This window comes from Lissotriton helveticus, chromosome 2_2, assembly GCF_964261635.1.
Source record: "Lissotriton helveticus chromosome 2_2, aLisHel1.1, whole genome shotgun sequence".
Lineage (NCBI taxonomy): Eukaryota > Metazoa > Chordata > Amphibia > Caudata > Salamandridae > Lissotriton > Lissotriton helveticus.
In genome coordinates, this window is record NC_136060.1 from 373,077,236 (window position 1) to 373,092,879 (window position 15,644).

At 43.0% G+C, this 15,644-nt stretch overlaps 1 protein-coding gene across 2 annotated transcripts in view; it reads right to left on the minus strand.

Moving 5' to 3' along the window:
* Nucleotides 1–15,644, minus strand: part of HTT (huntingtin) — a 1,924,961-nt gene that overhangs the window by 1,620,096 nt on the left and 289,221 nt on the right. The window contains exons 8-10 of one of the 2 annotated variants that reach the window (XM_078678545.1): nt 11,459–11,637; nt 10,410–10,614; nt 8,524–8,571 (exon numbers count right to left, since the gene is read on the minus strand). In XM_078678545.1, the coding sequence (XP_078534671.1) occupies nt 8,524–8,571; nt 10,410–10,614; nt 11,459–11,637 (432 nt within the window). The remainder of the gene's footprint in view (nt 1–8,523; nt 8,572–10,409; nt 10,615–11,458; nt 11,638–15,644) is intronic. The other variant, XM_078678546.1, reaches the window with a different exon arrangement.

Sequence of the window (15,644 nt, forward strand, 5' to 3'; positions counted from 1 at the left end):
GGGTCGCCTGGAGCTAGTCAATTGCCAAGAGCAACCTGCCACTTGACTCTAGGGCTAGACCATGGATTTGTTCAAGTACCTAAGGTTGAATCCGTAAGAGCTTCATTAAAGGGGAAAAGGGGTTTGGTAGGTGCCTGACCATGCTGAAGGACATATGTAAAGACACTCATTTTGACCTCCATAACTGTAAGCTGCAGGTCAGGGACCTCTGTAGCCCTTCTGATCTCTACCACGAAATATGCACTCTCCTCTGTGGCTGGACCAGAATGAGAGTCCAATTCAGTGTCTGTGGCAGTGTCCAGATGACTGGAATCCTGCAGTTCTTCATACCAGCAATTTTCATCATATTGTGAAAAGAATTTGTCCCATCATCGCTGAAAGTCTGACTTTGATCAGAGTCTGAGCCAAAATGTTGATGTAGTATCCATGCACAACTGTGCAGCAGGAGTAGAGTGTCATAGATAGAAGGACTGTCACTAGGCCGCGTCACAACATGACCAGGACATGGTCTCAGCCAAGGTCAAGGAAAGTTTCATCTCAGAGTTGGGATCCATTATAGGGTAAGGATTCTCTTCCACCAGCATTGATGTTGAAGGACTGGTGCAACTTTTGGCACGGGAATCATACTCTTCGCTGAAGCTGGTGGGGAACCCAGAGCGGTTCAAGACACCGCTTGCTGTGGTAGCACAGCTGCAGATCCTTGAAGCCCAAAGACACACCAGAAAGAGAAAGACTCATGCAGAAAATGCACAGAATGGCCTTATAGAAGGCCTCAATGTGCTATGCTACGATGTGGCCACCAGACCTGGACCTCAGGAGTTTAGGAAAGAGACTAGGTGGCAAAGTGACACCCACATGTCTTTTCTGGAGTTCAAAAACAGTGGGAGGGGGTCAATTTGCGCATGGGTTTATTATATTTTTTCTTTAACTCACCCAAAGACTTAGACTGCACCATAGATTTGCGGTTGTAACGGCTTAAGGAGTGGGACAGACCTTACACTTGACATAGGCCAGGAACTGCATGGAGTATTGTGACTTTTTGTGACGCAGAGCTTTGCATAGCGATATCATAAGGCCTTCAGATAACTCTGAGCACAGGAGTCACAGATCGTGAAATCATCCTTTGGCCCAAACACCAGAAGCACACTTCATGGGGATCAGGGGAAATAGTGAACAAAGAGACATAAAAGAACACAGGAACCAATGCTTTAATATTGGAATGTGCACTCATCTCTAATACATATACCATTTGAAGGGTCTTGTATCTTTAAACGAAAAAGGCTGATTATGCCTTCAAAGGCCTTACAGAAAGCAGAGCCACAACAATTTCCTCAGTAGTCAGACACTTCCGAGGCAACTCCAGAGGGTTGGGTATAGATACCACCAGGCCCCGCCGTCACCGCAGCATTTACCCCAGTCCTTTGTGGCTCTGCTTCAAGCAGACATCGTGCAGGTCACCAGGGACACTTCCACCCAGTCCTCAGCCATGACATATCTGCCTCCAAGTCCCTTTAGTTTACCTTAAGAAGTGCACAGCCTTATTGTGGGAGTAAGGATCAGAAATTTTCATCTTGGGTGACACTCTATTGCAACACAAAAATGGTCCTCCAGATCGTCCAGCATGGCTATGCACTTCCCCCCTTTCTCACCCACCTCCACCTACTCCCACATTAGAGCAGCTTTTAGATGAGCACCTAACCATCTGGCTAAAAAAGATGCAAGCTGTACTAGACAGAGGGGCCATTGAGTGGTAAGGCCTCAGAAGCCGGGACAGGTTGCTACTCCTGCCAATTCCTCGGGCTTCAGAAGGATAGAGGAGTTCGTCCTATTTTGGATCTTCACCTTCTGAATGCCTTCCTACGGAACAACAAATTGAAAATGTTCATAGTGGCCCAACTTCTGTTTGCCCTCAATCCGGGTGACTGGCTATTTGCCTTGGGCCTGCAGGACGCATACTTTAATGTAGTCGTCATTCAGTCCCACAGATGTTACCTGCAGTTCAAGGTCAGGCAGGAGCATTTTCAGTTTCCTATACTCCCCCTCAGCCTTACCAGTGTCCTTTGCATGTTCATAGAACTGATGGAACTATGAATCTTTAATAATTGGACATAGCATTTGCCCACTACCTCGACCACTGGTTGTTTAAGGCTGGCTTCCACTGTGAGTCTTAGACCACCTCCAGACAACAGTGAAACTCCTGACAACACTGGGGTGCTCCATCACTGTGTCAAAGTCCTGCTTGACTCCTTGGTAGACGCTTTCCTTCATATGAGCTGTTCTGGATATGGTGCAGTTCAGAGCCATTCCTGCGTCACAAGAAATCCAGGACATTCGACTTAGGAAGCCTCACACCTGGATCTTGGTGAGAGCAACTTCAAGACTTCTTGTCTTACTGGTCTCATGAATCCTGCTTGTCCAGTGTGTCAGGTGGTATATGCAAACTTTGCAGTAGGATCTGAAGTCATTGTGGGCCAAGTACCAAGGAAATCTGTCAGATGTCTTCCAGGTTTCCGGGGAGAATGCACAAGATATGCAGTGGTGACTACTTGACTGTAATCTGACCAGCAGCATACCTCTCTCCCTTCCTCGTTCAGAGCAGACTGTGGTGACTGAAGCATCTCTGCTGGGCTGGGGAGGTCATTTGAGAAGGTGAGGATCAAAGAACTCTGGTCCCTGCCAGAAACCTGACTTCACATAAATCTGTTGGAGATCCACCCATCTGACTGGCGTTGAAGGCCATCAAGAGAAGGCAGGTGCAGGTTCTTATAGACAACTTCATTGCCATGTAGTGCTGCAACAGGCAGGGTGGATTGAGGTCCTGTGCCAAGAGGTACTACCCCTCTGGAGTGGCTGGAGCATCGGGGGATCTCTCTGCCTGTGAACCACCTGGTGGGATCTTTAAGCATCAGGGCAAACGGCTCAGATGGCGACAACTGAAGAATTATGAATGACAGTTACATCCCCATGTGACGCAGGATGTCTCCCAAAAGTGGGGAAAGTCCCGGCTAGATCACCACCGTCAATTATTTATTTATTTATTTTATAGTTTTTAGAGCACGAACCAGACCCGTGAGGAATACAAAACATAAGGATGGGAGGGATCAGATTGGGGGAGATAGGGATACATTATATGGGAGGAGCATGCAGTCTAAAGTCCAAGCTACATGTGGTAGAAAATTAAAGCAGGTAGATAAAAAATACAAGAAGGCTACCTTATACAGGAGGTACGTGCCGTCTAAGGTCCAAGCTACATGTGGAATAAAAATTAAAGCAGGTAGTTATAATATTGAAGAAGGCACGCAGTCTCAGCTCTTGGGCGGGATGCCCAGGAGTGCAGAAAAAAGTATCATCCGTGGAGGCTGTGGATAATGCTGAGGTGGAGGGTGGAACAAGTCTATGAGGTGATTGTAAAGAAATCATTAGATGAGGTATTTTCCCATTAAGAAAGTTTTGGTCTCCTTCTTAAAGTGTGCCATTGACGGAAGTCTTCTAATGGAGGGAGAGAGTTCCAAATTCTTGGAGCGGCCCCAGAGAAGGCTCGATTGTAGGTTTTTTCTTCGGGAAGGGTGCTAGCTGCAGCAGCAGGTTTTTGGCAGATCGGGAGTTTCTGGCACGTCCGGATATCACAAGTTTGTGTGCAAGAAAAGTAGGTGAATTAGAGTACAGAGCTTTGTGAGTAATGCAGGCCAGTTTAAATTATATTCTGGCCTCCAGGGGAAGCCAGTTCAGAGCTATGAGGTGGGGAGAGATGTGGTCAATTTTTTTTGAACCCATTATGACTCTGGCGGCGGTGTTGAGGCAGGTTTTCAATGGGGCCAGAGAGTTCTTGGGTAGCCCTGCAAGAGTAGAGCATCCATATTCAAGTCTGGAAATGACTAGGGCTTGGTTTGCCGTTTTAAGGTCGGACACATCGAGGAAGGGTTTTAGGTTTCTGAGGTAGATCAGGTGGAATCTAGCAGTTTTGGCCATTGAGTTTATATGGCCATGCATATTCAGGCTGCCGTCAAGGTTTATTTCCAGGAATTTCGCAGAGTCAACAATGGTAGGAGGACAGTTTAGTGCAGAGATGGTCTTGATCCATTCCTGGATGTCTGGATTGGGTTTGGGAGGGGAGATAAGAAGGAATTCAGTTTTGTTTGCGTTGACTTTTAGCTGGTTGGCGGTGAGCCAATGGACTGTCAGCTTAAGGGCCTCATTTAGAGAGAAAATGTCCTCAGGGGAGGAGATTTTTATGTAGACCTGTGTATCGTGGGCGTACATAAGATAGGAGATATTGGCAGCACGAAGCATCTTGGTGAGAGGTTCATGGTAAAGGTTGAAGAGGGTAGGGGAGAGGGTTGATCTTTGGGGGACTCCAACAGAAACCGGAGAGGGGGCGGATAGATCACCGTTGATAAGGACTCTGTGAGCGGTTTTGGAGGAAGGATCTAAACCATTCAAGGACGGTGCCATCCAACCCCATCCTGAGTTTGAGGCGTTCTTGGGGAATTTCGTGAAGTTACCGGTATCTTGGAAAAAATACCAAGAGAGAAAAGAATCTGTGAAATGTGCCATTCACAAATTCAAGATCTAAATTATGTTTTATTTGTATGTATAAAGCCATTTTTTATCAAATTTAATATTCACTCTGCACAGTAAGCGCAATCTCTGGTTCTGTCTCCCCCAAATGAAATGGTTTGCCATAAGATATATCAATTTTTAAATTTTTTTTGTCTATTTATTAGGAAAAAGATTTTTTTATAGTAGTTTTATTCTAATGGTATATTATGTGAGCTGGTGCGATTCTTGATCGTCTTATCTATTTATTGTACTATTTGCACATTATACAGTACGCCCGATATAAGAATTACCCTTGGGATGTAGCGATGTATAAGAAAGAATTATGTACTATATGTAAAGTTTGTTTCTTTTTAAATTTATTGATATGTTTTGTGGACCTCCGTAGGAGTTCCAAACCAAAATAAACAAATTGAATTGAATTGAATTGAGAATTTCATGGTTAACCGTATCAAAGGAAAGGTCTAGAAGGATTAGGAGACAGGTTTTGCCAAGGAAGGAATCATCAACAATGTGGAGGAGGGTGGTTTCTGTGCTATGTCCAGGTCTGAAACCTGATTGGAAGTCATCTAGCAGGTGAACGTTGTTTATGTGTAGACTTAGCTGCTGTTGCACACATTTTTCCAGAACTTTGGCAAGGAGTGGGATGTTGGATATGGGTCTATAGTTCTCAGCAGAGGCAGGGTCCAGTGTGGGTTCTTTTACGATGGGGACAACTTGGCCAGCCTTGAGCGAATCAGGAATTGAGCTCTGTAGGAGGGAGGCATTGATTATTGAGGTCCAGGAAAGGATGATAGCCTTGGAGGCGGCAACTAGGCAGTTTGAGGGGAGAGGATCATTAAAGTGATTTTTTGGTTTTAAGGAGGCAAGAATTCTCGAGATAGAGTGATCGTCATAGATTTTAAATTTGGACCAGTAAACTAGGTTTTTGGGTGAGGTTTGGGAGGACAACGCGGAGAGAAGAGGTGGAGCTGGCTGAATTTGATTTTGGTGGTGTGTTGTGGCTTTAAAGTTCCTTTCCTAGGGCAGAGATTTTGTCACAGAAGAAGGAAGAGAATTGCTCGCTTGAAATTCAGGGTTTAGGTGTTTCTTTGGCAGTTTCCGCTAGTTTGTTGGATTAGTGTTTGACCAAGTCGAACAGCTTGCAAGGTCGATTTTTGGCGTTCTCCAGTTCAGTTCTGAAGAATTAATTTTTAGTGTTGAGGATTTTCTTATTGTAGGCATTTCTGGCATGTCGAAGGAGTTTTAGATGTGCTGCAGATGGGTGTTGTTTCCAGATTCATTCAGACTGTCACAGGGATCTCCTCTCCTTGTTGAGGGCTACGCTGAACCAGGGATTTCTGTCTTTGATCTGGGTTCTTTTCAGTTTTAGCGGTGCCAGGTCATCAAGAATGTCGGATATGGTGGAGGTTCAGGTAGGACCTGGCCTGGCAGTTCAGGCTTGACTGCTCCCATGAGGAGCAGGGTCAAGGTTGATTTGCATATGGCAGGGTCCAAACTGAGGTGGCATGGTGGGTGAAAAGTGATGGATTGGGATGCGGCCCGAGCGATCGTCAGTGGATGAGATTAATTCAGTCATTCTATCCATCACTTTGTTTTTTGATGTTGAATATGAAAAAGCAAAAGGGAAAAGCCTTGTATGGAAAAGTTCTAAGTTTCAGAAGAGAACACCTTGATCTTTTTCCATTGGACTCTTCATCCCTGGAATACAGTGGCTAAGCCGAGCTATGTTTGTAATTATTATTACCAAGAGGAGCCCATAACTTACAGTATGGCTAATGCAGGCAGAACTAGTGCACCTCTGGTGTTCCAATCAGCGCATGATCTGCAATTCATACAAAAAGAATGCGCGCAACCACGTGAGCATGAAGAGAGATAAAACAGATGAGATGAAACAGAGAAAGGGACAAGAAGGAACAGAAAAGAGAGGAAGTGGGACTTGGAGAAGCAGAGGTAGATAGTGGAGAATCAGACAACAGAGAATCTCGATGACCGAGAGAAAGAGTACACACGGTGCTGTTCGTGCACGACCCCTGTGGTTGTGGATGCTCATGCTGACGAAAAAAAGAAGAATGAACATCAATTGGGCACAAGACAGAACAAAACGAGGTGGACAACTAAGCCATACAAAAGGTGTATTCTGGTTTACATCGACTGATAAAGGCTAAAAGATTACACAAATCATATATGCATATGTAATGGGGTTTTTTTTTGCAAAGGAGAATCAAAAAATAGCATTTTGATAAGGGCCTCTTGGCCAGTGTTGTAAGTGAAGCCCTTCTTTGTTGCTGACAGCAGTAATAGTAGTAGTTGGAGGAAATGGGGAGGAGTTACCATTGGGTGCTGAAAATGTAAGGTAAATGGCCTGGAAGCCGATACAAAAGGAGGTGCAAAGGTGATGGGATGAGGTGGAGTGTTCCGATTCGCACAGAAATGGCCTGATGCAAATATGTTGTCTCAAAGTCTTGCAAGGCTTTGGGCAGCAAACTTGGAGTCAAGCTTTCTTTATCTGTGAAGGGACAATCCCAACTATGTGGCCATCTTATGGAGGATTGCATTGGGCCCCAAACACAAAAAAATAATAATACACCTATTGCTTTGAAAACATAACAAAAACAAGATGCTTTCTGCACACAATGCAAGTTTGAGTTAAAGCCCTGAATGTATGATACTGCAAATGTGTAAAATAGCACAAACAGCAGAATCCCTAGCAGACAGGTTGATAAACCAAACAGCAAATTGCATGAGGCAAAAGACAACTACTCCTCTGGGCTGAACCAAGATGCATTTAATAAAGTCTCAAGACAAAGCCCTAATATGCCCAGCCCAAAACCCACTCGCAGTATATTGGGAACAATAGATCTTATAGGCAGCTGCACTATCAAGCCATCCCTAGCAAGGAGTAACTAAGTTGTACATAATGTTCAAGAAACAACTAATTATCATCCGCTTTCTTTGAAAGATGCATTTTTCTTAGCTCCCTTCCTAATGGTATAAATAGTAGCATGCTAAAAACACGAAGTCACCTTAAAACAAAGTTGATCAGGATAGAGGCTCTGTACTCGCCCCAAAGAGGCTGCTGGAGCTGTCTATTCATACACGGATGCAATGCCTGAGCAAATCAGCCTTTCACTCTGTTGGTGTATGCGTACGAATGGATGGTTAGTGACTCTAAGCGAGTTTCTTTGCATCTGAATGCATTTAAATCTGTTGTGTGAATGCATATGTGTCTGTAAATTGTGCTTGTGTGCCCTCCATAATTTGCATATATGCTCAGTCACCGCACCTTTTAACTGTGATATTTAAAGCAATAGGCAACTTATTGGCTCAAGAAATGTACTAGAGAGTGCTCTGAATGCCAAGTTTTCCCACTGTTATTTTCACTAGGTCTTAATCCCGTAATAAAAAAGGTCACTGTGCACATAATATACTCAGGATCTCAGAACCACAGTAGTCAACAACATGCTTGAGAAGAGAGACCTAAAGAGAGCCAAAGGACCCAGTCTTGCCCAGCACTGCAGATCATGCAACTCATGCAGAATACACAATTAGTATTGAAAGATGGAGATCAGTCTCCTTCAAACAAGTAGAAGTGAATTATAGATGAGCATTCTGTTGCGTCAAAGTTATTGATTATTCTTCCTAAATTACATATAAATATGTGTAAACCTCATACAACTATAAAAAAAAATCAAAATAAGTATGATAAAAGCTGTTAGCATAACAAAAGGTGAAACTACACAACATTTAAGGTTAAGTAGTAGCCACAATCCGGAATGAAATTCAAACTACGAGCTTTGTTACGTCTTAAATACTGAGAAATGTCTACATATTTGTAAAAGGTCCATATATGGATAAACCGTCCAAAATGTACTACTCCCCTGGGCAACACTTTATGGTCAGCTGTAGCAAAGAAAAGTGAAAAGAAATGAAATTTGATTAGCAATATATTTGAAAGATAATCACCTTTTTGCTTTCTTGTAATAATAGGGCTGCAGGAAGAACCCCCTCCAGCTGAAAAATCACATAAGAAAAGAGGTGAAAGTCATAGTAAGGACAGTCTGCTGTTACCTTGAGCAAATTACGTAAATCTCCCAGGACCAAAGCAAGTTAGAAATTGACAGAACAGTGTAAAGTGTAAGAGAGAAGTCCTGATTGTTTAGGAAGGATAATTGTACATGCGGTTAATTAGCATAAAAAGGAAACATTAAGCACACCATGCACCAATTATCTCTGTTAGGTCGCTAGTTATTTGCATCTTACTCAAGCGTCGACACCAAAAGATCCAGTGCACAGAGGTTACTATTAACAGTAAAGCCACTTCCCAAATATGCCTCTTGTGATTTCAGAAAGAAAAACGATCCTGTGGGTATTATGTGCACTCTGCAAAAACATTTATCACATATTTTAATATAACTAAATGCATATTTTTAACAACCAACTAGAGGGACATAACAGATGGTCAAGTACCAAATATTACAATTCTGTGAAATACTAGAGTAGGCATTTGCATGAATCGTTTAATAGTCCGTCCGGCTAATAAAACAAATAGTATATCTCTTTTCTATTTACTTGGAAATAAATATAGACTGATTGTTACTTCAGGGTTAAGGACCAAACATCCATGTCCCAATAAGTACACCTGAGATCAGACAGACTCAAAAGGTAGTCCTGAATTATTCACTGACCAGAGGACTCAGATTGACCATATTTCTTGCAAATGCCGTGCAAGTTATTAAAAAAAATGGACAAACAAAATTGACTTGCCCAAATATGAAAAGCACATTTGTCTACAATAACAACTTCTTAAAAGATGCATTATAATGTTGACAACAGCCACCAACAATGAAAGAGTTCTGAGTACGTGTCTGCTATATCATAATACACACTTTATTCTGCTATCTTTTTAAAGATGCAGGGCATAATAACTTATATTCACATAAACAAGTCCTAATATCATTAATAAACATTACCAGATTACTTAATTGTGTCTCAGGACCTGGACCCTTCTAATGCCCTACATACTACACCAATGTACTTTATGTTTTACTTTGATGCTATCTCCAGAGGACATACATTACAGTAAGAAAATCATCATTTAATAATAAAAAATAAAATAATTTAATTGACTCAAAAAGTATTCAGTAATATTAGCTTTCTTCGAATCACAAACATGTGAAGAGTGAAGTCCACCATTATTTTAGTGCAACAAAATAGTCTGATATAGTTGACGAAAAACAAAGTACAAACACAAAAACAAGTATCGAACCCAGTGAAACGTGTCATAAGCAAGATCTGTCATTCTTAGTTCACATGGTTAAATTACTATTTATAATCTAGAACTGTGTTTCCATAAACTAAAGGTCATAAGCAGATTTTTGGTGGGTTGGGAAAGTACGAGCAATCATTAAAGCTGCCTTTAAATTCTGTGTTTAACTGTTCACATTTGACAGAGCTTTTAAGACAGAGGTCAATTGTCAAACTAAGTCTTCTGATAAATTGCTGTGGGATTGCCGTTTACTTTCCTTTCTCCGACTGCAAAACCAGAAGACTTTTTAAAGTGAATTATGTGACAATCTTGCTGCTGTACAGGGAATGTGAAAGGAAAGGCTGTTTCCTGTAACCCACAACAAAACGTAAATACCTGTAAATGATTTGTATGTATTCAGCAGATAAAAGCAAAAATCAAGCACATTTGTTTGTAATTCTGAAGTGTGCGTCTCCTCGTGCCCATTAGAGATAGGTGGGTCGAAAAATGTTTGTCTTTCTAAAAAGTGAGTCATGTTTTAAAAAGTTTGGGAGCCACTGATCTAGGAATACCTTATTGGGACAGTCCTCAAATACAGACTTACCTATGAGTTCAACTATACTCCCGCTGCGACTTCTGATGGTCGACTCATCTCGGGACACACTCACCCGTGGAATGCCACCGTCAGTTGTCAGAGCATAAAGGAGATCAGGGGGTGTAGACCTGAGCAGCTGCTGAAGTAATTCTAAAGCACCAGTCACTACATTGTGATCCCTGTGCTGGGTGTAGTGCAAGGTGATTTCATATACCTGGAGAAGGCAAATAAGTTTTTTTAATAACAGCACTGACAACTAAACTATTAGAATTTAATTTCGACGACTCATTATAGTAAACATCTTGTTTTACATTTCTATGGAAATGTGTCCAAATGGGTAATTTTGGCATCATTTTTTAATGTTAGGGTATTTCACACTATGGTCCGAAACATTTAACAATATGGCTACAGGCATATCAGTTAACAAAGGTATGTGCCATGGCTAAACATCTGAATAAAATGAATACTCATATTTCTTTCTGTATAGCACGATGAAATTTACACTTAAATATATGTGTGTACTTTTAACATTTTCATCCCAGAAAGAAAGCAATACATTTAGAATGTAATACCAGAAGATAACTGTAATGTAATAATATCTATACTTCCCTTTATTACATTGCCTATAGCAGAGGATTTGCAATTTTTTTTCTATTAATGACGTGCATAGATTTATTATAATTTAAAGTTTTGCATTTTATTGTTTTACAAATCTGTCTTAAGTTTTAATGAAGATTTTCTATAAATAAATGATAAATATATTTCAAATTCAGTTGAACTCTCATTATGTAGGGACTCGCACTTGAATTAAAGCACATTCCAGCAAAAGAGGCAGATAAATAAGGGAATATAATATATAGCAGTCATAAACTTGTGAATATTGTCACTTTGTAGCATCACTAATAGAAGACTAATTCACTCTGAGCTAGAGACCGAGCTCCACGTTTTGCATTCACATTACCCAATTCATGATACAGTTGCTTAAGTTTGAGAACACTGCATATGTTATCCACTTGAAAAATGAAAATTCTAGGTGTTCGTTTTCTGTGGGTTCGTACCTGTATGAGCTGCTCTGCAGAAGGTGAAATTTCAGTTTCTTTTCGTGTAACACCAAAGCTACCTTTTAGACTAGTGTCCTTCACCTGTTGCTGCATCAATGGCAGTAAGTATCTTAGTGTTAAAAGTACTCCCAAAGTAAGGAGAGTAGGGTGATCATCTTCCACAGGAACTTGCAGACCTACCAGAAAATTACCGAAAAGATTATGTAAGCAGGTGGGTATCAGAAATACCAATACCCCAAGTGGGTATCAGAAATAAAGATACCAATAGCCCAAATGAACATTAAACCTACATCGAAGTAATACTTCAAAGCCATGACAATTATCCAACAGAATGTGTGCCTGTAGCTTATTTATTTAAGGTATCACATAAGTGGCACGTCTTACCTGTTCAGTCAGAGTATTTCGCTGTATAATCAGACACAAATGTGTTGCTATGTTTGAGAAAGTGGCGTGGTGCAGAGTGGGCTAAAGTGTCATACAGTGGAATGGTGTCTCATATTCTACAGTGCCGCGGAGTATAGTACACTACAATGGCAAAGCCTACAGTGAAGTAAATTGTTATAGAGGCGCGTTGTACAGTGTATTTGTATTCCTGTTGTACAGTGTGTGAAACTGTTGTAGAGTGGAGTACAGTTTAGTGGCATAGAGTGGAGCACAGTGTTGTACAGTAAAGTGAGGTAGAGTAGACTCGAGTGTGGTACATTGTGCAACAGCAGAGTGGCATATAGTGCCGTAGAGTGTAGTGGCATGTAGTTGAGTGGAGCTGCTACAGTGGAGTGGCATACAGTGGAATAGTGTAGAGTGGAGTGTCTTAGAATGGAGTGGTGTCCAATTATATAGCACACACTGGAGTGACGTACAGTCGAGTGTCAATAACTGGATTGGCCTATAGTAGAGTGGAATAGTATACAATGGAGTGGGGTATTGCGGACTGGCCTACAGTGTACTGCCATAAAGTAGAATAGTGCATAGTGGAGTGCAGCCACGGCCCGTCAGGTAAGAGGTGGGGAAGGGTTGGGGGGGGGGGGCGGGTTGTCGAGGGATTCGACAGACCATCACGAGGGAAAATAAATAAATAATTCATTTTCCCACGTCTGTCGAAATCCCTCCTCCTCCTCCCCCAACCCGGCCCCACCTCTCTTACCAGCACAGGCTGAGGCTGGTGGAGTGGCGAACAGTATAGTGGCATACAGTGAATAGTATAGATTGAATTGGCGTACAGTGCACTGCCGTAGAGTGGAATAGCGTAGTAGAGTGGAATAGCGTATAGTCCAGAGGCGTACACTACAGTTTCATACACTGGAGTGGGGTACAGTAGGATAGGGTAGAGAAGAGTAAAATATCAGAATGGAGCAGTGTAGGGTGGAGTTGCATACAGTGGAATAGTATAGAGTAAATTAACAGAGTGGAGTAGTGTACAATGAATTGTTGTAGACTGGAGTGGCGTACAGTGGATTGCCGTACAGTGGAATAGCATAAAGTGGGGTAGCAAACACGGGAGTAGCATGGAGTGAAGTACGGTGGAATAGCATACATTGGAGTGGCGTGCAGGGGAGTTGCGTGGAGTGGCATACACCAGAACAGCGTACAGCAGGCCAGCATACAGTGAATTAGCGTAGAGTGCAGTAGCGTGGAGTGGAGTAGTGTACAGTGCAATAGCATACCGTGGAGCGGTGTAGAGTGAAGTGTCATACATAGAATAGTGTACAGTGAAGAGTGGAATGGCGTAGAATGGAGTGTGGTAGAATGAAATAGCGTACAGTGGAGTAGCAGAGTGCAGTGGCGAACAGTGGAATGGCGCAGGGTGTAACGGCATACAATAGTGTAGCATATAGTGAGGTGGCGTAGAGTGGAACAGCGTATGGTGGAGTGGCATAGAGTGGAGTGGCGGAGACTGGAGTGGCATACAGGGGAATACCGTAAAGCAGCATACACTAAAATAGCATACAGTAGAGTAGAGTGGCATACAGTGGAGTAGTATACACTGGAGCGGCATAAATTGGAATAGCGAGCAGTGGGGTGGGGTAGTGTATAGTGGTGTGGAGTGGGGTACAGTGGAGTACCGCACAGTGGAATAGCAAACAGTGGAGTGGCATACAGTATAGTGGGGCAGAACGGAGTGGCAAAGAGTCAAAAAGCGTAAAGGTGAGTGCCATACAGCGCAGTTGGGTACAGTGGAATAGTGTATACCTGAGTGGCGGAAATTGGAGTGAAGTGGTGTAAGTGAAATAGCATACAGTGGAGTTTTGCACAATGTAGTGGCAAAGAGTAGAGTGGCAAAGAGTAGAGTGGCAAAGAGTAGAGTGGCAAAGAGCAGAGTGTGGTAAAGAGTAATAGCATTCAGTGAGTGGCGTTGAGTGCCGTGGTGTGGAGTGCCGTGGGGTAGAGTGCCGTGGGGTAGAGTGCCGTGGGGTAGAGTGCCGTGGGGTAGAGTGCCGTGGGGTAGAGTGCCGTGGGGTAGAGTGCCGTGGGGTAGAGTGCCGTGGGGTAGAGTGCCGTGGGGTAGAGTGCCGTGGGGTAGAGTGCCGTGGGGTAGAGTGCCGTGGGGTAGAGTGCCGTGGGGTAGAGTGCCGTGGGGTAGAGTGCCGTGGGGTAGAGTGCCGTGGGGTAGAGTGCCGTGGGGTAGAGTGCCGTGGGGTAGAGTGCCGTGGGGTAGAGTGCAGTGGTGTAGAGTGCAGTGGTGTAGAGTGCAGTGAAGTACATTATAGTGGCATACAGTAGCATGGAGTGACGTATGGCTGAATAGCATATAGTGCACTGGCGTACGGTGGAGTGGTGCAGTTTGGAGTGGTGTAAGGTGGAATAGTGTAGAGTGGAAAGCATAGAATGATGTGGTGTAGAATGAAGTGGCATAGGATGGACTGGTGTAGAGAGGAGTAGCGTAGAGCAAAGCAGAGAAGCGCAGAGCAAAGCAGCGTATAGCAGAGCAGCATAGAGCAGAGCAGCGTGGCATACAACTGAGTGCTATAGGGTGGAGTGGCGTAAGCAGAGTAGCATGGAGTGGGATAGCATAGAGTGGAGTGGTGTACAGCGCAATGGCGCAGAGTGTGAAAGAACGGAGTGGCATACAATGGAATAGCATAAAGTAGACTGGCACAGAGTGGGCTAGCATACAGTTGAATAGTGTAGGGTACAGCAGAATAACATACACTGGAGTAGGGTAGCAAGAAATCGCATAGAGTGGAGAGGCGTACACAGGAGTAGCGTAGAGTGGAGTGAGGTTGAGAGGAGAGAGGTAGAGTCGAATGAGGTAGAGTCGAATGGCGTAGAGTGGAATAACAGAGTGGAATATATCAGAGAGGAGTGTTGTTGAGTGGAACGGGGTAGAGTGTTGTGGCGTACAGTGTAAGAGAGTATTGCGGAGTGGCATGAAGTGGTATAAAGTGGAATAGTGTAGAGAGGCGTGGAGTGGACTAGTGTAAAGTGGAATGATGTTGACTTGATTGGCATACAGTTTAGTGTTGTAGAGTGGGGAGGCATATAGTAGAGAGGCATAGTAAATGTGTTTTTTCTATGTGAATCTCTGTTTTTGAAGTGTTGGGCCCAAACCTAGCATCACTTTAACCTTTCTTTTTCAGGGATTTTCTTTTCTTTTCAAATCTGTTTATTAAAGACTTCAATCTTACATCACGATGTGAAAGTAATGAACAGATTTCAACATAATATACAGCTGTCATCATATTATTACACAGGTTCGGTAATGGCATCTTTACTATACATTGCATTTCTATCATCATAAGTGTTCAATTGCATCCTGCTGCCAACCATTAGCTGTAATGTGAAACAATCAAATAGAAAATGAGGAGAGAAAGGAACGAAGAACAGAGAGAATTAGAAAGGGCATAGGGTGGCATTTCAAGCAATGGTTCTCAAAGCTTCTTATCAAGAGCCAAGGAGTGGGCATCAGGCTCCCTGTGGTGTTGTGCTGAAGAGGTTTGTGGGCAGTATCAATGTACTGGGTTAGTGGAGCATCCTCAAATAATTGGAGGGCACGAAGCTTAGGTGGGGTTTAACAGAGGCTGCCATGCACCTTTGAATTTAGGTTTAGTGTGTGTCATTCAGTATGTGAGAAGTTCCATCGCCATGATGTGCCAGAGCCGTGTAAACCACATGGCGATGGAGGGTGCAATTAGCTTTTTCCAATAAAGGGCTATTAGTTGTTTGGCAGCTCCCAGCATGTGTG